This window comes from Strix uralensis, chromosome 8, assembly GCF_047716275.1.
Source record: "Strix uralensis isolate ZFMK-TIS-50842 chromosome 8, bStrUra1, whole genome shotgun sequence".
In the NCBI taxonomy this organism is placed as follows: domain Eukaryota; kingdom Metazoa; phylum Chordata; class Aves; order Strigiformes; family Strigidae; genus Strix; species Strix uralensis.
In genome coordinates this window covers 6544832-6570012 of record NC_133979.1, presented here as the reverse complement: position 1 = coordinate 6570012, position 25181 = coordinate 6544832, and the positions used below count along the sequence as shown (strand labels likewise).

The window sequence follows — 25181 nt, the reverse complement described above, 5'->3', positions numbered from 1 at the left end:
AAATACATTTGATAGGGAAAGAAAAGCGTTTGTGCTTATCAGATTAGAATGGGTGGAATAATACGCTGTCAGTAATGTGTAAGAGGTACCACCGATATGTCAGCTGTTCTCCATGTAAATTAAAGCTCTGGCAAAAGTGTCTGAAGCAAACTCTTGAAAACCACAATGTCGATCATATTAAAAACAGCAGGAGAGGAGAATTAAGAAAGAAAAGCATTTCTAATTCTCTTTCAAACATGCTGATGTTGCCAAGCTTTTGTCATAATATAGTGCTCACATTACACAAACAGCCATCATATTCTATAGCCATTAATAAATAGTTATTGTCTTTACATTTACAGTTTTGCATACCAATCTCCCTGGGGTTTGGTTATGCTAAATAAAAGGTCCAGGCAAACCTATTTAGAATTCTGCTATACAGCCATTTGTTGGTTCAAGATAAACATCTAACATTTGGATCACAAAGTGCATCTGCAGCCAATTAAACTTAAACTACTACTAAATTAACAGCTAACTTTCTCCTATTTTGTTCTTGTAAAGCCTTTCAGAATAACCAAATATTACCACTGCAGTCATCTTCTAGGCTATGATCTAAATATTCAGGATTCCTTTGATGTAAGGCTAAGCTCAGGCAGTTTATTTTATATCACAGATGGCACATTTTGGTAGCGTATCTCAACCAAGACATGTGGGCAGAGCAGCCTGTTAATTTTTCTTTCTTGGGTAAGTCATTTCCACTCAGAACTCCTGGGAAGCAGGTACCAACAGACAATTGCCTTTGCCGAGTTATAACCAAAAATGAGCAAGTGAGTATAAACAGTCTTTTCCCCTTTTTTCCAAAGTAGGCTGTCGCCATTTCAATAACACTGAGGTTTACTTAGTTGTGAAAGTTTTTTATTTTCCTATAATACATTTAACTGAAATATTTGGGGTGTTTTATTATTTCTTTATGAGTCAGATTTGCTTTGGTCCTTTTTAAGAGAGTCTGATCAAAATGCTCTTTAAATCTGCTGCTTTTTCAGATGCCTTTTAAATTCAAGGAAAAAAGACACAGGATCAAGTATTCATAAAGTTATCATGGATAAATGAGACAGGAAATCTGAAGATGATTTCAAACCACTGGAGGAGTGCAGATTTGGACTGGTCTACCAAATAAGGTGTGGGAGGCAAGGAACTAACATTATTTTAAGATAGACTTGATAAGTCTATGGGAGGGTATGTATATGCATGCAGGAAAATTCCTAGGGGATTTAGAGATTAAGAGATATGAAACCCTGGATATTTGACGTCTTGGTACATCCAAGCAGCTCAAGCTTGCAATTTGTATGTACCCCATTTGTCCTGGATTGATTCTATGCTTAAGTCATCCTGCTGCTTATGCAGGAATTACTTTGTGCCCCTTAATGCAAAGTTTGGATTTAGTTTTTTTTCCCACCTTACTCCGTAGAAGTGGAAATAGGCCTCGGCAGGTGACAGGGTGTAACAGTGGGGACTGTTCCTTTGCCCAGAGGTAAAGGATGTTAACAAGGTAATGCATTCAGCCCAGTACATGGAGCTGAACAAACAATACCCATGTTTGGTATTGGGAAATAATTCCCTCTTTCCTTCCCCCAAGAAGTATGTCAGGAAGGAAAGTTGGGGTGGTTCTTTTCTTTGAAATAGGGAGCGTGGTTGCTTTCCATAATCAGCTGAGAATTTCATGAAACAAAATCTTGCTGTCACAAAGCTCTTGCTATTGCAAAAGACTTTGGTGCCACAGTCAACCTCCTTCTGGGGCCAATTACTGCTATGGCTTTCTGACTTTTACTCTCATTAAGACCTAAAGGTTGTTGTAGGGAAGCGTTGGGAATATTGTGATCTGTAGTGTGGGAGGCATGTGTACAGCACACCCTGTGGAACCTTCTAGAGAGCTGTAGCGAAACCACATGGGCTGATAAGACAAAATTGGGCTTGAAAACTAGGTGGTCCTTTCCAGTCCTGCTAAATAAGAGTTCTGACTGGACCTGATATATGCAGAGACAACAGCTTGATTCTGTGAACATCTGGATGGATGCTAGGTATGAACAGCGTTACTCCCAGGCACAAAGCTCCACATGTAACGAGTGTTTCTTGACTTACTATTTGAAATGGTGTGCACAACTCTGGGCACTGATACTCTAGAAACTGTTACTCAGATGGCATGCACCTGATGCAGAGAAGGGCTACGGGAGGAACTGGGGCGCAGACAACTGTCCTAGGAAAGGGGACCATAAATTCAGATTGGTAAATCTAGCCAAGTGAAAAATGTAGGGGATATAATTCATGCTGAGAAGCAGGAGGAGGGAAGGGGTGTAAGACAGGGGGCATGGCTGACACAGCACAAATCAGTGTGATGTCATCACAGTTGTAATCAAGCAGGAGAATTAGGTCTTTTTGATATCCATCTCACTCCTCCACGGCTCATCCCAAATTCTGCAACTAAGATCACCTGCGTTCTGCTATTGTCTCGTCTCTCTACATGTTCCTCTCTTTGCTCTACAGTACTTCTAGTTCTTACCTTTGACACTTTTCCAAAATAGCTGCTCCCTAGCTCTATCTTGCCAGGCTGTCATTTCTGCTCTGTCCTCCATCCTTTAAACATGACTTGCTGTCTCATTTGTGATGCTCTTGGCAGTGGCAAGGCAGCTGGGGGAAGACGTCATTGCTGCTTATTGAACTAAATGCAATTGCTTGCTAAGGTTTGCATTCCCCTCCACTCCTGGGCCTGAAGTATGGTCATGGTCTGTTCTGTCACAGGCCAGCTCTGTGGGGTCCCAATCATCTTTTTACAAACTGTGTGTACAAATGTGTAATAAACAAGTCTCTGATCCTGGGCTGGTGCCTGTAAGCATCCCCATTTAATAATGAGTTCAGGATTTAGCCCACAGAAACCAAAATACTTATTTGAATCTAATAGTAGTGAAAACATAACTAGCAGTCTGGGTTTGGAATGATTTATAAATGCATTTAAAATACAGATGTGGTGGGAAAAGTGGGGGGTTTCATTCTCATCTATTACAAGTCCTTCGTTCCTGACATTTCCACAGTATCCTGGCTTGGTTTCATTTGTGTTTTAGATGATCTGCCCACATGTATTTACTAGCTGATTGCAGAGACTCAGTGCATGAACATTTTATGTGAATGACAGCAGAATTTGGGCTTGTGTATGAAAGATGAACAGGAAAGAAATGCTTGGAGAGAAAGTGTGGGGCAAACTGAAATTACAGGGTGGTAGCCTGGAAAGTCTAAAACTATAGAGTGGACTGGTTAACAATACTGATTAAAAACCAACAGGAAAATTAGCTCAACTTAAGTTTTCTTCCAGCGATATTGCAGAAGAACTCCAATTTGTAAACACATAAACTAAAGGTAAATTAAAAATAGCTGTGTCGAGGAGATCTGGAGATGTGTCACTTTTTGCCTAGTGGGTCTTACCTTCTTACGCACCTGTTGTTCTTTGGCTGAATGAGCTTTCACATGTTTGCGCAGAGAGCTGGGGTCCGTGTAGCGTTTGGAGCAGCCAGGAATCTGACAGGCATAGGGTTTCTGTAAATGTCAGAAATTGAAAAGATTTCATATTCCTCTGCATCGCTACAACCAGCATACAGAGCGCTGAAGGACGGCTGTTTCTGTGATACAAGGTGTTAAGCCTGAGCTGTTTGCTCTGTTTGCTGTTTCCAGATTTGCTCAGTCTCTGCTATGTACACAAGCCAGACATGATGCAAGCAGAAGAACTGCATTGATCGCTCTGATTTTGCACTCCATGCAAGCTCTTGACACATCTATACTCTGTCATGTTGGGTTGATTACTGGGCTGAATTAAATGCTAATGAGGTGTAACTGGATGGGTTTTGAGAGCATTACTTTTTTTCTAGCCTTTACAGTAGACAAAATGATCATGAGATCGCCCAGTATAATTATAAATATAGAAGCTCTGGTTTTGAGTTCTGATTTACATAGTTTTTACAACAACTGTTCCATATGCAGCAGAGCAAAACTTGTGGCATTTGGTTTCCTTCATACCTTGTTCCTGTTTTGAGTAACAAAAGCAATATCTCTCTTTTTATAACTCCTAACCAAACAACCTACATCAAACATTAACATCTGAGCAAATCAATAAAGAAAGAAAAATCCACTATTGTTGATTTTGTTGGGAAGATCTTTTCAGCTGATTCTGGTGTGTGGCGGAGCTTGCCACTTCTATGTGGCACAATATGAGCACTCTTTCTTGGGAAAACCATCTGGGTCTGGGCAAGCAGTTCCAGTACACTCTTCTCATAGGAAAATTTAAAAAAAAAAAAAAATAAGGATGCTCTGATTTAACCGCCAATTCTGAGTCCCAATGACTGAAAGCCTCACCAAGCTCTTCTCTTAGTTATGCCTACTCCCAACAAATGAAACACTATCTCTCTGTTATAGTACAACCTCCAAACGAATATGCAATTACCAAGTTGAACAAAGGGACTCTGGCACTTGTTATTAAGTAACCACAGACTTAAGTGATAGCAAAATAGTGCTGCATGTCAAAGCTCACAAAGTTTTGAAGTTGAGTGAAACATTCCTTTTTTCTCTGTTTTCTTGCCTCATCTGTCAACATTACCTTAGCCTTCTCACTTGGACTAGTAAGTCCTTTTGGTGTCTTCCCAGAGGGAGAAAACTGGTTTGTCATGACCTCAGTATTCCATTCTTTAATCCCCTTTGGTTTCAGAAGGAGGATGCACATAAGGGAAAAAACCCCACTGTTTTTGGGAGAAGTGACTGAGGTCCTTTAAAGAAGTTGCTGTGCTCCTGGAGGAGTGATGATATGCCCTTTTTACCACAAGGACAGATACGCTCCCTTTGTTCGGCTCCTACCTAGAAGAAGGATCTACTTCCAGATGATTTAGTAGAGATTCTATCAAACTAGCATTCACCAGTAAGTCTCTGAAATGATTTACAGATTCTCCGTTTGGAGAATATAAATGATGGAGTGACCTACATTGAGAAGCTTTAAAACCAATTCCAAATGCACTCAATAAGGAATAAGCAGTTTATATAAACCCCTTTTCTGTAAGTACCTCCAGAGGATAAGTATTACTGTTCTGTCCAGCCTGCAGGAAATTTCTCAAGGAATAATAGAATCATTCACCAATTCATGACCTTACAGGCTAACACAGCACCTACCCAGAAAGTTACAGGGCAAAGCAGATTTATTGAGAGTGTCTGGAACACAGAGAACTGACACCTGAGGAAAAACTATGGAAAACTTTAACAAATCCCTTAGCAGAAAAACTAGCAGAGTATTTTTCAAATCACTGATGTCATTCAAATTAGTGATAGCATCATTCAACTGAGTGATAGGGAAACTAGATGAAAATTTGACTGCCCTTAAAAAGGTTCATGGCTATTTGTTTTGACATTCCAGGCAGTTATTTTGTCCACTGAACTAATGTAACGGGCAGTCTTTACAGTAGCTCCATCCTGTAGCTCTGTTATTTTTCAGGTTCACATAAGCACACAATACACTAAGCTAAACCATCGGACTTCAATTAAACCAGGTAAGTGGAAGTTAGTTACTGTGTTGTAGGACTACAGCAGCAGTTTTAAAGAACCTGCAACAGAATAGCATGGAGGATATTTTTAGACATTTAAGAAAGTTAGTAGAAAATGATTACTGTACCTTTTTCCTGATTTATGAGCATTTCATATAATAAAGACACAGATAAAGGGAGAAGAAAAGAAAATAGAAAGTTAAGAGATTTGTCTTCAATAATGCACAGATCAACAGATATAAGAATTTCTGCTTATTTTAGTAACCACTTGAATTCTTTTTCAAAACTAGTAAATGTCATTCCATTTGTGACTTTGGCTAATAAAAAATATATCTATTAGATTCAAGCAGTTAAATTTCAAAACCAGCACCCAATTTAATATACCCACTTTCAAAAGAGACACATTTTAGAACTAATTACAAATTCAAATATCTCAGGTTGACTTTCAAATAAATAAAACATTGTTATTGTAAGTGTGCTTTGGTTTGGAAAATGTGACTGACTCGCTTCTCTTACTTGTTTGTTTTTGCAAGGCATAATGTACATTAGACATTCCTTAATGCTGCACTGTCTGAAATGTGTAACTGCTTAAAAAGTAAATATCAATTAAACTCAAAAGTTCTGCCCCATAAACACTTGGCCAAACATTAAACCGTATATTCACTTCTTTGAAAAAGACAAAGGAACAACTCTGCCTGTTATTCTTTACAAGCTTTATGCTGAGGACCTAACTGGTCTACAAAGTTGTCTACTTACTTTCTTTCCCCATAATATGGTGATATAATTTTATCGGAGCCTAAGACACTAGACAGGCTCCCAACTTCTCTGCAAGACAAGTGAGAAGACTTGTAGGGTTGAGCCAGAATCTACCAACTGTACATAAGAAAAGAATTTGTTAACTCTGATGGTGGGTACTTAAAAAATTTCATATGGTTATGACAGATGTATTTTTACCTTTACAAAATTATGCCCAAAACCGAGATGCATTTACCTTCCACTGTCTGAACTGCTTCTGCATTCATTCAGAACAGACTTTATTGAAGCAACACAGGATAGGAAGCAAGACAATGACACACATTTCATACAGCAGCAATGACTCAGCTTTCACTCATACTATACCTTATTCTACTGCTGCTTCCTCTTACTGGAACAAGAACAATGGGAGAGTTTGCTGAGTAACTTATTCCTGTGTAACCTATTCTTGAGAAACTTACTCCTCAGCATGAGTAAGATAGCTGAATTTGCCTTTCTGTGATCAAGACTTTTTCATTTCTCAAAGCACACACAATTCAAAACAAAAGTACAGTTGCCTATAGCTGAGTTTTCCGAGACGCTCCTTGTGAAAAGGAAAAGTCAGCCTCCAGTTGCAGAACAGTTTGTGTACAAGGAGCGTTGGAAAACTCAGTGCAACCCCCTCTATGAAATCATGCTTACGGTATCCAGGTGTGTTCGCTGATGCTTTGCCCGGTCGCTGGAATTGCTGAAAGCTTTCTGGCAGCCAGGATGCTGACACAGGTATGGCTTCTCCCCAGTATGACTCCGGAGGTGAATCTTAAGGTTCTCAAGCCTAGAAAATGCCTTGTTGCACCCTTCAAACTGAAAAACATCATAAAAAATCATTGTAAATTACTATTAAATAAACCATGTGCAGCCACAATGAGAACAGTGTAAGATCCAAGTTGGACATGCAATAAATCAACCAACATTCAAACATCTGTTGAAATCTATGGATGAAACACAACATTTTGTGCTGTTCATTTAATCTGTCACTGAAGACATGGTGTGTAGCTCAGTAATAATACAAGGGTTATAAATATCTCACACGTTCTGTCTGAAGTACTGAATGCTTAAAGACATGGTGTCAGAACAGAAAAATTGAAGAATGAACAAGTGTTCTGATGAGTTCCCTTAGCTGTTAATTGGCACAGGAACCACTGTGGGCAATAACAATTAGCTGCTACTGACAGAGAGCAAGAGAAGCTATTTGTGGCAGGTAAAAACCTGGTTTCAGATGTCTGAAATAGTATACACTGGAGCAGATGAGCACGGACTATTACAAGAAGACCTGATCCATTTGAAGATCAGTCCAAAGGAACTCTGCTGTTATTCTGCACCCTTTTCTTTAGTAGCCGTATCATTCAGATCTGTTCTCAGCATTTATACAACCAGTAACCTGAGCAATTCTGACTTCTTAAGCACCCGTTTCATTAGAGAACTCAGTAATAAAATGCTGCATTGCATTCATAACAAAAGTCACTGTTTCAAATTCAATCTGAATAAATAAATAATTAAATTTTCCAGCTATTAGGCCAAGGGAAGGGTGTTCTGCATTGCTCACTGATAAGTTTCAGTGTTACAGACAACAGGCGACTGCAGTGGATGCACTGTCTGTAAGACAGGCTTCAGCAACTAACTCAGGTGAGCACAAAAACCTGCATATGCACATTCATGCACCAGTAAATCCATAAAGTGCACTCAGATACTTACATGTGTGTGCAAATACTTCTGTGCACACCTACTCACGTGTGGTGGTGTGCATATACTTGCCCACTTCACACTGCTGCTTCATGGCACTGCAAATCTAGTGTCTCTATACAGATAAACCCTGGCTCCTCTGATGCAAGACCTCAAAGAATGTATTTGAGAAACACAACCCAATTCACCTTCATATCAACACTAACAACAATTTTGAAAGAAGGTAGGTGTGTCTTAAAACCATTATTTCTGGAAGCCAGATTTTTTTGTATGATTCTTGCTCATAAAGAGTGTAATCCTGACCCTCACAAAATTAGTGAGTGCTCTGTCAATTCCTTCTGCCGAGTCAGGATTTTGTTCTGCAGCTTTTCATTCACTACCTGTGGTTCTTCAGATGGCACCACAGAAATTACAGTCTTGCCGATCTCTGCCACATTCTATTTGTTACGCACACACCTCTTACATACATTGGTGCATGTAAACTTCCAACGCAGCTGTTGCATCCAGCACTGCAGGCCAAGGGATGGGAAAGAAAAGCAGATGCAGATGGAACCTGGAATGTGCTGTAAACCGGAGGCACCTGATCTGGTGCCTGACAAAGGCAATTTCAACTATTGAAGGACAAAGGTCCGTCACATCCTGCTCAGACCAGTGTGTTTTAAGCATCTCAACACAGTGAACAAAGTGATCTGGACTCTCAAGCTAGCACTTCATTTTGCAGGCAGTGTTGTGTCTTTGGATGCAGATCGGCTCTGCACGCTACAGATTAAGCACACCAGTGCGCTCCAACACACAGGCAACCACACAGAGGGTTTCCTGGCAGACTGCAAATTTCTGCCTTTCTCCGCCACTCTATATGAAAGGATCACTGTGGCTTTTACTGCCCTAAATATTTCACTCCCTGGGCAGATATTTAATCTGTCTGAATGGCATATTTGGGTCTATATGTGCAGACAACTATCTAATATGTATGTATTTCCACCTTGCTCCATCACAACTATCATGGTCGATTCACAGTCACCTGCAGACATGCAGTCTACAGCTTCAGAAGTTTCTTTGGCCATGACTCCCCTCTGAACACTTGAGGGAGGCGGGGGAGTTTTGGAAGTGACCAAGCCACCAAGGCTTAAAAAGAAACAAACTTTCTTCTTAATCACCACTAAAAATCTGGCAAGGATTCAGAACGAAGCAATCTGAAATGTGCAAATATGCTGAAGTCTGTGAAAAATAAAGCAGAGTTTGGCAAATCCATAGTTCTCGTAAGACATTCCATAAAGCCAGTCTCTGGCAAATGGGGTTAATGTTCTGAGGTCCTAAAGATCATTCATTTGCACTTTGTTCCCGGGCTTCCTCTCCCTCTCCATCTCCATCTTCCCTCGCCACCCTTCCTCTCCCTTCCTCTCCTCTGTCTTCTTTGATTTGTGTTGTGTCCACAGTGTCGTGTCATCCCCTTCGAACTAATATCCCTTTCATTTTCAGTTCAACAGACCAGCTCCTCTCAGTTTTACTCACCAATATAAACCCACAAGGTAGGGTGAGAATCAGACCCAGATTCTACAAAATTATTTTGCAGCTCAGCTCTGCAGCCTCATTCACCTTAATCCCAGGTGAGCAGCAAGACCAAGCTTTTCCCTTCAGTTGTTCATGCTGTCCCCCCATGTGTGCCATTCCTTCCCCGCTACCTGAGCAGATTCTCCCCTGACTGTCACGAGTCCTTTCTATGTGCTCCACTCCCCTCTCTGAAGGAGTTTCTGGTTCTCACATCAAAAAGCCCAGCCCAGAAGGACATGATGTAACACTCCTTGTTATTGGGTCTTTGGGACACTTCATACCCCTCTGGCACCAGAATCACTCCAGTGACACTGCGCAAGATCCTTCTTGTCTCCATGTTATCTCAGGCCTGGAAGACCTGTTAGGTCTCAGAAGTAATTTCTCAGCTATTCAGTCATGAAGGGAAGATCTTGACCCTCAGAATGTTTTTCTAATGGATTACCAGTCTTCAGCTCCGTATCTACAGCCTAATGCAAAGTTGGAAAGTATGCAGAATAATCCAAACTAATTAAAGGTCCAGCTCCATTCTCATTGATGTCAGTAGCAAAAATTCCAATGGCAAATGTCCTAAAACATCTAAACCCAAGCTTAATTTGAAACATATGAAAGCACATATGTTTAAGAGTTTGCTAGATCGAGATTTCAGGAAGAGAAGGAACAGGCCCTACCATAAATGCTCAGTGCTACAATGTAAACAGCAACAGTCAAACAAATATGGGTTTATTATCCTTTTACTGTGGTCAACAGCCTTTTTTTGGTACTAACATATAATCCAAAGGTCTAATGCCTTCAGCACTAAGGTTCCTCCATTACCACATATGCTTGGACCTTAAGGGCTTTTCTTATTTATATTATTATTTCCTAATTTATATTATTTATATTATCCAGCTCTGTTAAGCTGGGTAACAGATAGTGGGACAGTCACAATGCTGTGATCAATTCAGTCTAAACATGTAAGGTGGAAAAATACACCAGCAAAGAGAATGATATGTCTCCAGCACTCATATTTTCAAGGAGGCAGGGTTGCTAAAGGTAGGGTTGGCTAAACAGGAAGAAAATCAATGGAAAAGGAGTGGGGGCAAGAACCTTGCTGGCAAGTGATGAGAAGAGAGGAAGGTGATGCACAAAGGTGAAAGGCCTGAGAGGGAGGGAGGAAGGAAAGGAGTTGGTGCAAATTGCTGAGAAACATGGGGCTGAAAGAATCCACTCCGAGCTGCAGAAAGGTCTCCATTTCAAAGAACTGCAGGAAAACCTATTTCAACACACTTATTTCTTGCTGGATCTACTGACTGTGTCCCTTGCAGTTTTTCCCTACAAGTCCACATGTGGAAACAGCACTGCTTCCCTAAAGTGGAAGTGTCTCATCTGTACAGTTGTACAAGGACAAGATAACTTCACCTGGGTTGCTAAGGAAACCGTGTTCGGATGACTTTGTAAGGTAATTCTTGGGCTTCATTGCTACTCACCAGCACTTTTAACCCTTCCACCTACCCTTGCTACTCAGAGTGTGTTTATATTTATACATAAACTAAATAAAACTACTCCTGGAAAAATGGGGTGCTCATTCTCCTTTTCAAATAAATCTCCAGGAAGATCCATCAATCCCACAAGTGTCTCAGCTTCAACTACAAAGAACAAATGTTCAATTTCCAAAGGGCTTTAGGATGGTAAGAGCTATTTGATCAACTGAGAAGGCTACTTACAGTATCTCCCAGACATCTGGCCCCAATCTGTCACTGCTTAATCCTACAATCTTAAACATTTTGTTGACGTTTGATGCCTGGGATAACTGTAACAAACGCTGCATGATCCTCCAAGTCTGTAAATGTCAACAGAGCTCTTAAACAAGTTCATCAATAAAAATAATAATTATATTGCAATTACTACTTTTGTCTTTATTGTGAGACTGTTAATGTGTGCTTCAGACACTGCTATACTGCACACATCTGAGCACTGACACAAAACAATGCCACATGATTACAGTAAATAGCATGATGCAATTATTGGATTTTATAACTACTGCGCTTTTAGAATAGGGCTTCTACCAGGAAAAAATATGTTGCAGAAATTTACAGGAATAAATTAGTTCACTACCATATGGTAATACATATGCTATCTTTATTTTACACTAAAATCTCACTGGAGTGTAACTGCTACAGTATCATGCATTTAAAAGGCATATTTATGAAAACACTGAACTATCTTACAGTGATCTAAACACATCACAATTTTCCTAATAAAACAATTTAATCTAATAACTGTAATTGCTTAAAATGTTTTTTCTTTGCTTCCACATTATACTTTGAATGCACCTGAGAATGCTGCCATGCAGAAATAACAGCATATTCCCAACAGGGTTTATATTATCAAATGTTTACCATTTTCATAAGCATATTTAATCACAGTCATGTCTAGAATATCTGTCAGTGGTACAGATCAGAAGAAATAAACTATAAACTAAACAGCTCAGACCATAAGGTGAAGCAGTAACTGACATTTTCTTAGGAAATGAGTTATGACTGAAAAAGAGAAGCCTTCACAGTTATAGTGCTAAATAGGTCCAGTGTGCCATTAGAGAAAGCTCATTAATATACACCTCTGCTCTCTGCTGCAAGATCAGTTAAACAAGCTGGCTTTTATTTATAGACCTAAAAGGGAAAGAGCAGGTCATATTGGCTGCTGACATCTCAGACAGCCTACAGATGGAAAACCCAAAACATTCCAAAGCATTTAAGACTATCAATAGGAAATCTTATGTCTGGTCAAAACATCTACAGGCCTTATGAACATTGTGAAATGTTCTTTCTTCCCAACAGATTACAAAATTGGGACAATTTTATTGAAAAATATGTTATGAGAAAAAGGATCCTGTGAGGATACATATCCCTTCTGGAGGGGAGGAAATAGTCACACCACTCTTTAAATAGCATCAATGTTTTATAGCACATTGGGTCTAATGTTGGGGACATGGCAGGAGGCACACGAGCTCCAAACCGTTATGAATGTCAGTAACTTAAGCACATGAGCTATTCCACCCAACACAAGAATCAAAATACCTGATTTGGTGCTTTTTTTTTTTTTTCTAGCTAACTCCTGATTGGATTAATTTTTAATTATCTATTGTAGCTACCATGTAAAGCCCTGATCCTGCAAATACTTGCGCATGAGTAATATGACTCACACAAGGAGTTTTATTAAACTCAGCAGAACTGTGTACATAAAACACATCCCTGAACTTTCAACTTCCTAAAGAATCCCAGTTCACATAACCAGATTTAAATTTACAGATTTAAATTGTTAGAAGCTGCTTTTTTCCCTTTGTGGTAACAAAACAATGGAAGATACCTGTAACAGAAAAAGGACCTGCCAATTTCTATGTTTGGATTTTTTTGAAGTCTGAACAATTTACGTTTGCAAGCTGACACTTCTACGTGATATTTCATTTGAGTCCTGGGAAAAATTGCTTGTGCTTGTTTTATTATTTGTATTACAAAAAAGTATTTAGGGCATTAGCCAGACTATTGTACAATTGGTGGTGTGTAGGAGAAGAAAAGGTAAAAAGGTTCAGAACAGAAAAAAAAAAAAAATCTAGAAAAGTAAGCCACAGGATAGATCCAATACATCCTTCATGTTGTTGGGTTTTAGGGTAATTACAGCCAACCATTTGACATCAACATATTGTACACCAGCAGTTCATTTTTCTTTATGCTGTTAGGCAGGTTGCATATTTCCTAATTAACATGAAACTGGGAAATACTAATACAGTGAAAATCCCGGAGGAGGTGTTTGATCAGCATACGTCACTGAATTAAACAGGACTTTGGGCTGTCTCTTTTATATCAATTTTATGAATTTTATAAGCCCCTAAGTCCACATTCCTGAACCCCCCTCTGGCAGTACCAGGAGTTATGGGTGCGCGAGGAATGCAGACCAGGCCCACGCAGGGTGTAACAACAGACTCATTTAAGTCATGAGGCTTTCAACAGCAACCAAGTCTGATTCCATATGCGAGGTGATTTCCACACGCAAATAGACTTCTCTGACTGCAAAATCCAACCACCTGCCTGCCAACATCCCCTGAGATGGGATTCCTCTGCTCTCACTGTACTCTCTAAAAAATGAACAGCCTCGTTGTTTGAGCTCCCCGAGTCCCTGGGGAACAGCAGCTCTGCCCAGCATGAGGTCGGCAGCCAAGAGAGCCCAGTGGGAGGCATCCTGCTCCGTAGGTGCCTGTCCCTCTCCCCTGACTACAGAGGCAGCCTAGATTTTGCTTCTGGGTTTTGTTTTTTAAAGACAGTTTTACCTGTGTTCCTGAGTATATCTGGCATTAAATGTGAGTTTTGCCGATCATCTCTCAAGGTCTGCTGTCATACTGAGTGCAGAAGACCAGCTCATCAGGACAGGCACTGAGTAGCACTGGCATGTTTTGGCTCTCAAAAGTCTTGCTCATCTAATTTTAAACTATCATCTGTCAAGAAAGGGGTGAATGTTGTTCAAACCACTGAAATATTCATAGATTTATTTCTTTTAGTACCAGAAGGTCTGGCACTTCAGTAAGCATTTCAGTGAGCAAACAGACCTTTCCATACATCTTCCAGCAAAACCCAAAATATCTGGGAAACTATCAGAGCATGCTATCATTTTCACAAGACCCTGTTGCTAGTCTTAAAATTCTTTTTAGAGTTTTACTACTTTAATCAAGTAGAAGGATAAACATTTGTCAAAACAGGGGTACTTGCATTTATTTGCTGCAACATACGAAAATGAACTAGTAAAGTTGGGGATATCTTACTATCAGCAGCCACAAATTTTGCCATAAGGTTTTGCTAAATATGTCATTTAGAAACCAAACAATTTTCTGAAACCTCATTATAGTTGGACTGAATGCAGTATTATGGCTTGCAGGCAAAAATAACATTGCATGGAGCAACATTTTAAAAAACAAAATGCAAAATTCATATGGTCATGTAATAATCAAAGAAGACATCCCTCCTGAAATCTACATGTCAGTCCCTTTATTTCCTCATATGTAATTGGGAAGCTATTATTTATTTGGGATTTTCTGAATAGCTTTCAAGCTATTTGAAATTAACGGACAACACACAATCCAAGATTTTCCGCTCCAATATCTGAAGCCAGATCTGCTTGTTTTGGGGACAAAATTAAGATTGAAAAACATCAATTAAAAACCCTGTCCAGCTGTGCCAGCAAAGATCTACACACAACATGAAAATGCTTCCCTCCATTTTTTTCAGTTTTTTTTTAACAAAAAATGTATTTTGCTACCTGTACTTCAAAAACTTGTTCCTCTGGATCAGTCATTGTCTTACCTTACTTTTCAAGGAAACATTTCAATTTCAGTTTGTATCTAACATATCACCTATTTACACCTATCTCAGCTGAAACTTATACTGAGATTCTGCTCTATGTTCTTGCCTACATCTTTGTATTCTGGTCCACATGTTAGTCACATCTTTAAATACAGACTGTGCTTTTGGTCTGGGAGGCCAGTTACTCAGCAAACAGTTCTGTACAGAGTGCATTTCACTGACATGCAAGATGGAACAGGGACTCATCATTTACTTACAGGTATAAGAGCTTGCAAGTTTGGAGTGAAGAATTAATTTGCTTAAGATAATAAGTGCAGCCCCAAGACAAAGGGAGAATCCATTATGGTTTATGTGGACTAAGCAGTTGGGAAGAAAAAAAAAAAAAAAAAGAAAAAAAGAATTAAAGAGAGGACAACAGCAAGAAGGAAAAAAAATCATTACAAAAAGAAAAAAAAACCACCCCAAAACTTATGGCTGATTAGCATAGCACAGCATCTTAAAAGGCCAAAATACCACATGTGTGGCATGTTACAAAAGAAGATTAAAATAAAGGAAAAAATATCCAGAGAACCATGAAGTCTCAAAACATCTGGAGTTTTATAGTAACAAGGAGGAAAAAATCAAAAACATAATTGAAAAAAGTCCACTGCGATACATTATTGTACAATGAAGCTTAATGGAATTGAAAGGAGAAGAGATGAAAAGGCAAAATGGGAGGGGGGGGGGAGAAATAAAAGAAACAAGAAGAGGCATTTATATTTTAAAGATGTCACTGAGGGTTTTTATCCCAGTTATTAAAAATTACACACCCTGCTTCTGTAAGCTGTTCCTGTAATGTGTTGAGCGCTCTCTTTCAGCGTAAGACATTCATGCATGCTGGGGAATTCATCGACCCTTTGTACCCAGAGTAGGGGCACTTTACATTCCTGATTCTTTGAGAGACATCTGCAAAGAGAATGGCAGAAAAACTGCCTGTCCTGGTTTACATTCTGAATCCAATGGCAGATTTGAAGAGAGGCAGGACAAACATGTAAATTAAAAATGTTTGCTAAAAACAATGCACACATTCAGGAATTAAGCAAACAATCTTAAGCTGTTATATTGGCATCAGACACTAGAATCAACTGTAATTGAAATACTCTGAATGTATTCACTAACAAACATTTATATGGAAAAGCGAAATTAAAAACTTCCCTCTTTTTACATATTTTCCTCTTTTTTAAACGAACCAGTAAAGGAAGAGAAAGATCCGTGCCTAGTCCAGTCCGCCTTTGTAACATGCCAACAGCGTGTCTATAAACAGGAAGGGTTTCCAATGCAGCACAGGCATGAACATCCTGGATTAGGTCTGTGCTCTGTCTGTCCCCAGTCAGAGGAAGATTTGAGACAAGCGTATGCCAAACCCTGTCTGTAACAAATATGGTGTAATCTGGCAACACTGAGTGTCCATCCTAACTTCCCACTCGTCCTCCAGACTATTTTTTTTTTAATCCTGCCACTCATCCCCCAGGCTACTATTTTTTTTTTTAATCCTGGGAAACCCAGCTCATATCTTTGTCAAGACCAATAAATAAATATGTTTTACAGTCATAGCTTGTCACATGTCATCACAGCTAACAAAGTGGCTCCTGTCCTTGGCAGATCAAACAGAGAAGGACCCTGTGGGTGAAAACTGATCTACAGTTGGAAATTGATGGCTACAGCTAACTAAACTAGTCAACCACAACCAAATTCTCTCTTAGAAAAGATGAAAATTACGAGTAAGGTAACTCTTCACCCACCTATGCGCTTTTTGTTGCAAATACAACTTTTTGTATGTAGTTCAACACAGATCATTAATTTTCCTCACAAAATTTGCTTCACAAAGTGGATAGCTTTACTGCTGTTTTTTTCTCCTGTTTTAGATAGGGTGGTGTTTTTTACCTCAAAGGCACTGTCCTTCTCATACTCTACCTGTACTCATTTCCATATGCATGTAATGGAGCTTTTCTATCAAACTGTTGTTTCTAAAGATCAGTTAAGAAGAATAAATTTTCCCTGCAAATTAACAACAAGCATGAAATTTTAAACACTGGCTGAATCTTTGCACAAAGTGGTAAGAAGGACACACAAATTTCTCCAAGGTTCCTCTTGGCAAGGGAGTGGACAAATTGGTGGGATTTTCCATGCTCAGATAGGCTCCTGCTCTTTTCTGTGCCATGCTGGGCCAATTTGAATATCCATAAATGAAGACTGGGGTTCACCCTGTAATCCAAGGAAGGTAAGATGTACATGATTATGCCCAACACTTCCTTGCACATGTAGAGCTAAGCTCTGGCAAAGAGCCCTACAAGAGCTGCTGGTGAACCACCAGAAAAGCGAGATTGTGCCATGTGGTGGAAGCTTGTTATCACCTCAGGGTTGGTTACTTTATTCTGCTTTCCTTCATGCCCTGGTTGTGGAGCAGAACCTCAAGACACATGGATCACTCCTTTGCCTGCTGACCTCTTCCAGCTACACTACACCAGAATCCCACAGGGTGACTTTACACTGGGAGAGCTAGAGAGTAACAACATGGAAAAGAATATTCTCTTTCTGAGAGAACAGGCTCTCTTCCCTACAAATGAAGAACTTCTCATTTTACCCAAAGTTGCTAATTTTAGTCTTGCAGAGTTTTCATTTCATCTTGCTTGGCCATGTTCATTTCATGAAGGAAAATCTGTGAGATGTATTCCTAGGAAAATGGCTTCAAGACCTCACCTGTTTTAAAGGAAGTCAGTTTTCTGGCTTTGTCAAAACCAAGTCTCTAAGCTTGGTTAGGCACTGCATTGGAAGAGCCATGTTTTAGAGTCTGGAAACACAATTCTGTTCTTGCACTTTGTAAGACTACTATGCTTCAGCTGAGCCACAGCAATGGTCCATACCTAAGCTCCTTCTCTCTGGTAAATGCAGTACAGTGTGATGCCTTCTGTTAGAGGCTGAGCTCACTCCTACTACCGCACACTTCCATGCGCTAAGTGCATGTGCTTCAACACTTAAAGTGGCTGATGCACACCAACCTGTGAAGCAATTATATTGGGATTCTGTGCCTAAGCCTTCAAAGGAGATGTTAAATCAATATTTTGCTAACAAACACCCCAAAGTCCATTGCTACTTTTCACTCATGGTGACTCACTACATCCCAGAACACTGAACTAGCGTGGGTAGTTATGATATTCACCAAACCCTGCTCCAGTTTTAAGTAGTGGAGTTGCCTTCTAAAGTCTATTGTGAAGATGAGCTCTCTGCTGAAGAGCAGACGGCGTGGCAGCAGTGCCAGGTCCCTTCATTCTCTATAGCACTGTGGGATCCTTTGGATAAAAGGCAGTATAGCAATGTTCTTTTCTGAATAGCACTTAATGTTTTCCCACAGTCTTATTGTTTACAGGGAGTTAGCAAGTCACTTCACTAATTTAAAATAGATTGTATCCCACATGGGTGGATAACAATAACACATATTGGTGAATCATATGGCTTTCAAATGATATGTATGAAAAAGAAGTGCTACACATATTGTCTGAAATTTTATTGTGTGAAACCACAGCACTTAGCTCCCTACCAGCTGTGTCAACAATTCAGTGTAATAAACTAATACAATTGTAGAATAACAGCAAGGTTAGTTCTGAAAAATGAAAAGCCAAGATGAAAAAAAAATGCAACAAGAAAATGTAAATGAATACAGCTGAACACCACTTCAGGTGGGAATAACCAGACTTGCAAATGATGCGACTTCACAAAATTTAGATTCTGTGGTTATAGGTTGCCATCTAAAAGCCCAAGAGGAAAAGGTATTATATGGATGAAATTATTTTTAAAAGGGAAGAAGAGCAGGTTTTGATTCAGTTCTGAAGAAACTGGTGTGTTACACTTAGACTGTACAACCATTGCAGAAGTATCCTATCATACTACTAAGTACATGTGCAGGATCAGCTTTAAAATGAAAGAAGAATAAGAATTTTTCCTGGACTTTGCTTCCTAGGTTCAGATCAACCTCATATCCACGCCGACTCGTTCATATGAGCTGCTTTACACACATGACGTAGCTCCTGAGGACGCTGCCAAAGGACATTCCTGACATACTTGACCAATAGCAGCCCATGTACAGGAATGGCTGAATGAGCCAGGCTCAAATAACAAAGGTTTCACATTGAGCTGTCTCACATAATTTTTAATATGCTGCTAAATAAATAAATAAATAATTGATTAAAAGACATTTTCTAAGATAATATTTTGAGGAAAAACTGGAAATGGAACTCAACGGAAATAGGTTTTAAATTGAAATGTTGAACTGTAGCCCAGAAATGACAAGAAAATTAAATCTCTTTTTTTCCTGAACCCCAATAAAAAAGTCTTAAACAGTCTCAGTAGACCACAGTTTCGAAAGAAATGAAATTATGTTATTGTCATGCATGATTATCCAACATTTAGAAGGTATCTGCAAGGCTTTCCTGAGAGTCATACCTCCATCCCATAACCTAGCAGGAAACCACAATCACTTCTGTACCTTACGTGAAGGACTTTGAAATGAAAGTGCCTCAAAATCAAATATAAGCAGCTTTCAACATGTGCATTTAATCTTCCTAGGTTAAGAAACACCCTGTGGCCACCACACTAAAGAACTGAAAACGTAAATTGAAGAAATTATATCCATATGATTAAGTAAGATTCTTAAAGAGAAACATGTTGTTAAGTACTTCATTGAGAATAAAATGAAATGCAGTAAAATAGAAGCTATTTGGAATAAATCACTGACGCACATGCTTTCTATGCAAAATGGCAGCGTTCAGCTCTGAGTGGACATCTGGAGCAAATTAGCATTATGTTGAGAATAATATAAAATTAAAACATTTAGTTTCAGCTTCTAAAATTAAATATAAAATCAGAGACTAATGTTGTGTTGGACAGCTCGCCTTGTGACTCTGATAGCAAGAGTTTATTTTGTTTTTAAAGTTGTCTATGCCTCATATCACTGTTCTTGGAGCCCTGACACTCCCAGATACTATCTACGCAACCAGCACCAGGCAGAAGTTCTATCTTGAAATGTGCTGCCGAGTCCTACATTGGACATTCAGAATGAGGAGTCCAAGGCCAAGCATGGGGCAAAGCAGCTTGGGTAAAACAAGAGGAAATGACCCAAAACTATAGGCAGAACTCAGACCACACCCAAGCCAAAACTCCCAGGGCCTGAATATGTTTCATTTTAATATTTGCATGCTGACTCTGCATTTTCTGGCTCTGTACAGCATCCAGGGTTGATGTGTTGAAGGTGCTGGATGACTTCAAAGCCTTGTGTAGCTCTTAAAATATGCTGAGCTCCTCCTGGCTGCTCCTGCTGAAGCTACTCAATTCACGTGAGGTCTGATATGGCCAACCAGGAAGCTCTCCCAGGTCCTATTGAGGTGCGGGAGAGAAGACTCTGCTCCTGGTGGGATCTGCCCTATTTGTTTCAGGGACAGAGGCTGTGCAGGAGGTTATCGCAAACCTATTTCCAAAGCCAAAGAAAGCTTCTGTCCCTGCTCCTATCTATCTCTTGCATGTGAGAACTTCAGGTGGTTAGGACAATCAAGCATTTGTACTGCTCTTTCCCTCACTTCCTAGAGAGATTAACCAGGGTGAAGAAGGTACATAAGGCTGTAACTCCCTATAATCACTCTACTCCACAACTGAGCCCACTCTGTCACTTGAGGGGAAAGGCAGCTGCCTTCAGCCTTGGGCTTGCTACAACTGGATACCTAGTCTGTCCATTTTGGTTCTGAAGCAGGAAAGAATAGTGCTTCTGCTTCCTTGAGGTGCCACCCTCGGCACTTGACAAGACCACAAACTTCAGAGGAGAAATAGCTTTTCTCCTGGACATCTTTTTAGATAACCTATTTCAGTGCTCTGCTCCACACGGCTTTACAGAAGTTACTGGCTTATAAAATCGTTCATCTCCAATGAGACAAAACAGCTACAGCAGTAACATTTCTGAAAAACTCATGGCCAGAAGCCATTAGCATCCCTAGTACACTTTTGAAAAACTCACGCCGGGTTCAAGGAGCCATGCTTGCAACTGGTGCCATGCCAAGCACCCTACTGCTCCCGTCTGCCTGTAGATCTAGTAAGGGATCGCTTTGGATCTGCCAGCAGCCCAACAGCGTGAACAGAGACAGCTGAGTGTCTAGGAAGTCCTGAACTGGAAAGACAGTTCCATGCAAAAGATATGACATGGTGCTGGCTGTGGGAGATTTGGTGTTTTACTAAGTTCTGCAATTGGTTGACCCTAAGCAAATCACTTCATCTCCTGTGTGCACATTAGTCCTTCATGCTTTCTGACTGTACTGGAATGCCTACTGAGCAGGGTCTGGGCAACACCAAGAGCCTCATGAGATAGTTTCGGAGCATCTTGAACTCATCAGTCAGTGGTGTAAAGCCACTGAGCCAGGAGCAGTGCTCTGGAGAATCAGGCCTTCTGGCAGAAGATCAATAACCATAACACCAGAGAGAATGCCAGACACATAATCATCTTCTGGTAGTTTGATAATGCATCTTTATGCTTTGAAATATTCTCCTAGATGTTTGAAAAAAAATGTCAAACAAGCAACCAGAATTTACTTTATAAAGCGTAAAAATAAGCTCTTTATAGTATGGGTTATCTCCTTTCTGATATAGTTGGGAACAAGCCAACCTTGCCACCTGTTCCTGGACTTCCTTTAAGGTAGCCCTGTCTTTCAACATGAAACCTAAATTGGATGTGCACAGACTTGCTCCTGCACTTTGCAATGTAAACACCTGCACATATGTTTTAAATAGTCTCACACCTCTATATGTAAAATTTCAGACACCTGTGAATTGGCTTTAAATAGCCCCACTGGGTTTTGTGGATGGAGAACAACTTCCAGGTGCAGATGAATAAGGTTATTTCAAGGGCATAGGCAATGTACAGCCTCCAGTCTGAGTACATACTATACTGCATTTGCAAATTTAAAGCAAGATTTAAACACTTGTCCTCTCTGTGACTCGTTAATCATCTACAAAATGCGGATATAAATACATTTGTGTCTCTCTGGATTGTGTTGACCCTTAATTCGTTGGGTTTTAATTCTCTAAAGCACTTTGAGGTGTGCACTCCACAGGCAAGAACAGTCTCGGTCTTGCTCTTCATACAGCTGCACAGGAAAGGCTGATTTTCATTGGTTTTAGGCTACACTGCTTTGTGATTCTTCTGGAGGGAACTTTCTTTCCATGTCTCTATTTTTAAACACTAAAAAGATTCTGTTGGTTTTATTTCAATTCTACCAGCACCTTCACATCAGAACCTCACAGATGGTTTCTTATTCCACAATTTTGACCAAGTTTGGCCCATCATTTACTCACACAGAATTCTGATAAAAACTTCCATTATACCTTTGCAAATGATACTTCATGTGAATAAACGCTGGGTACTCTGAACTAATCTATAGTAGTCTTTTTAAATCCCTACCCTTCCTGTTATTTTTTTTCTCAATTATGAAGTGACTGAAGGAGAAATATAAGATGGTCAGTTTATTTTTCTGTTTAAGAGATGAGTTGTGGAGTAAACTTGCTTTGATTTCACGGCGATGTATGTGACCACAATGCATTCTTTGAAAAGGAGAATAAACTTCTGCATTTAATGAATGATTAGAACTTTTCCAAAAGCTACCATCATTTTTTTTAAAAGCCATGTCCTTTTCTCCTTCCCCAGAAGAACGTCCAAAACAACCTCAAATTTCCATATGCACACAAACAGATATTTTAATGACAGTGAGGAAAGTTTTTCCAGGAGAAATAGTACCTTTTATTAGTCCAGCTAATACAGTTGAAAAAGATAGACAGACTCTCAGCACAAAAGCCCTTCTTTGGATGTAAAACTCTCTCCAGACTGGCCACAAAGAATTGTAGGCAGAGACTAAAGAAAAGATATGTGCATCAAATTTCCAAGGGGGTCTTTGTGGCATATCTACACTAGCCTGAACGAAGAGTGGCATGAGCTCACTTCTGCCTTTCAGAACAGCTCATTAATTCAGACTCCGGCTACCACAGCTGGGCTAGCGAGCTTCCAGCTATGGAGCAGGCCAGAGCAAGGGCAGTGCCAGGCTTCCTGAATGGGCAGTACGTAGTGCACAGGTGTGCCACAGACCCGAGGAGATGACTGCTACACAGCCATCCTCTGGGGTGGAACAGGTATGGTTTGCCTTGAACACAGGAGGCCACGTAAAGACAACCTCTGCCTAGCACTGCTCCACTTTCTTTTTTACTTTTTACCCTTGGGACCAGGGAGGAGATTTTGTGGATCTCTCCTACTCCCAACTCCTCTCCCAATGGCTGCAATCCTGGAAAAGCCAGGGCCTGTGGGGATGGAGAGATGCAGCCTTTCTTTCTGTCCAAACAGTCCTGGATCAATGGTCTGTGTGGAGGAAGGCCCCTCATGTTCCTCCTTGTGAGCTTTCTGTGTTCTTTGCTCACTGCCAAACGTGAGCATATGAAATAAGAACTCTTTAAATTTCAGCTTAAAGGCTGGTGCCTTTTTAATTAGCCCCTAATTACAGAGAAGCTAAAGAGCAAACAGGCGAATATGCAGTTGGAAAACGTATGCAAGGAAAATAAAAGGGGCATGAGTGGTGGGCCTACTAGTCTTTCCTGTTCTCATGATTTTTATATACTCATGATCTCACCAATTACATGATATGACATCAACAGGACTGTTCTCTCTGCGCCAAATGTCTTCAAATCATTCCTGGCCTGAGAAATTTATCTCTGAAACCACTCACTAGCATCAGCCTTTCACATAGTCTGAAACAGGGACTTCACATATAGTCATGCTTCTTTCAAGTAATGAGAAGCATAACAGGTTACAGAGCCGTTGTATGTGTGACCACACACACAACTACTGATGCACGCGTGCGTTAAACTTTCTTGAACTGCTGGGGAAACTATATTGCCCCCTTCAGTAGAAAATCATTATAGAAGACTGCCTTAAAAGCTAAACCTTGAGCTACTGGCTGGCAGTCTGATACAGTAGCACAGAGGACTTGGGTTCAAGATAGCACAAATACTATCCCTTGCTGAGACAGTGGGCCTAGGGGTGTTCAAACTTACTTCTTTAGCTATGTGACCTAGGCTTATCTGCCATAAAAGCACAGTCAGAGTGAAGGACTCCTAAAGAGAAATTCAGAATGGCTCTTCACCATTAGAACGCCTTTTCCTAATTCTCACGGAGCCAGTACCTATACACAGCCAAATACTCCACCTTGTCAATCTTCAGACATTTTCCAACCAAGACAGGCAAGTAGATGAGCTACCCAGAACTCATTAAGGGACAACCTAAGGGTTTCTATACATTTGACATGCAGGGTTAACTTCTGTGAGGCTTCTCTAGTCAAATGCAGCAGGGTAGGTGAAAATACTGACTTTGAAAAAGTTGGACTACTATTTTTAAAAAGGAGAGAAAAGGTAACTTCTTGAACGGCCTCTAAAATAAAGGTCTAAGAGAAAATATAATGGGATCTTTTCTTCTGTCTTGCACAGGAAAGACAAAAGGGCATGCAACAAAATTAAAAGATGGCAAATTTAAAACTGAGGAAAGGGAATACTCATCCACAGAACATGGGAGATTTCAGAGTTTGTTGCTGTGGGGAACTGGTGTGGAGAGAAAGAGAAATTTAGAAAACTTTTGAACAAATGCATGTGTAGTAAGACTATTCAGAGCTGTCAAAGTTCAAGCAACCAGTATGGAAATGATACTAAGCCTCCTGCTTCTGGGCTTAGCACCATTCTCTAGCATGTAGATCAGTATTCTGAGATGGGAAGGTGTCACATTCATCTATTCCAGTTTTCGTACCTGTTGTGAACCATTTGCTGGTGGCCACTGTCACCAGTTGCAACATTAGGTACCTGTTGTACTATTGGTGGGAGACAGATTCAATGTCTTAAATATCACAGACTCCTCAAAGTCGTGTTAACTAGCCATTCTGGGAGGAGATGCCTCTTACCCACATTTAGACATGAAACAGCTAGTTGTCTCAGTCACTGACACCCTCCTCATAAACACTGAGGCAAAGAGGCCTTCCAGAAGGTGACTGAGCCCCCTCATCCTCAGACAGCTGTCCAAGACAGCTGGGATATGCTGCCACCACACCCTTCCTTATTGACCATTAAGAAATCCTAGAGAACAATAAAATTAGGAGAGGTCCCGAGGAGGTAAGGCTTAAAAGGTAACACTGGGCCTAACAGACAGCCAGGCCAATAAGATGCCACTGCG

The 25181-nt window shown here is 40.2% G+C and overlaps 1 protein-coding gene across 2 annotated transcripts in view; it reads right to left on the bottom strand.

Annotated features, from left to right (window-relative positions):
- GLIS1 (GLIS family zinc finger 1) overlaps positions 1-25181 on the bottom strand; it is a 205912-nt gene that overhangs the window by 34886 nt on the left and 145845 nt on the right. The window contains exons 4-5 of one of the 2 annotated variants that reach the window (XM_074877165.1): positions 6984-7145; positions 3454-3564 (exon numbers count right to left, since the gene is read on the bottom strand). In XM_074877165.1, coding sequence (XP_074733266.1) covers positions 3454-3564; positions 6984-7145 — 273 coding nt within the window. The remainder of the gene's footprint in view (positions 1-3453; positions 3565-6983; positions 7146-25181) is intronic. The other variant, XM_074877166.1, reaches the window with a different exon arrangement.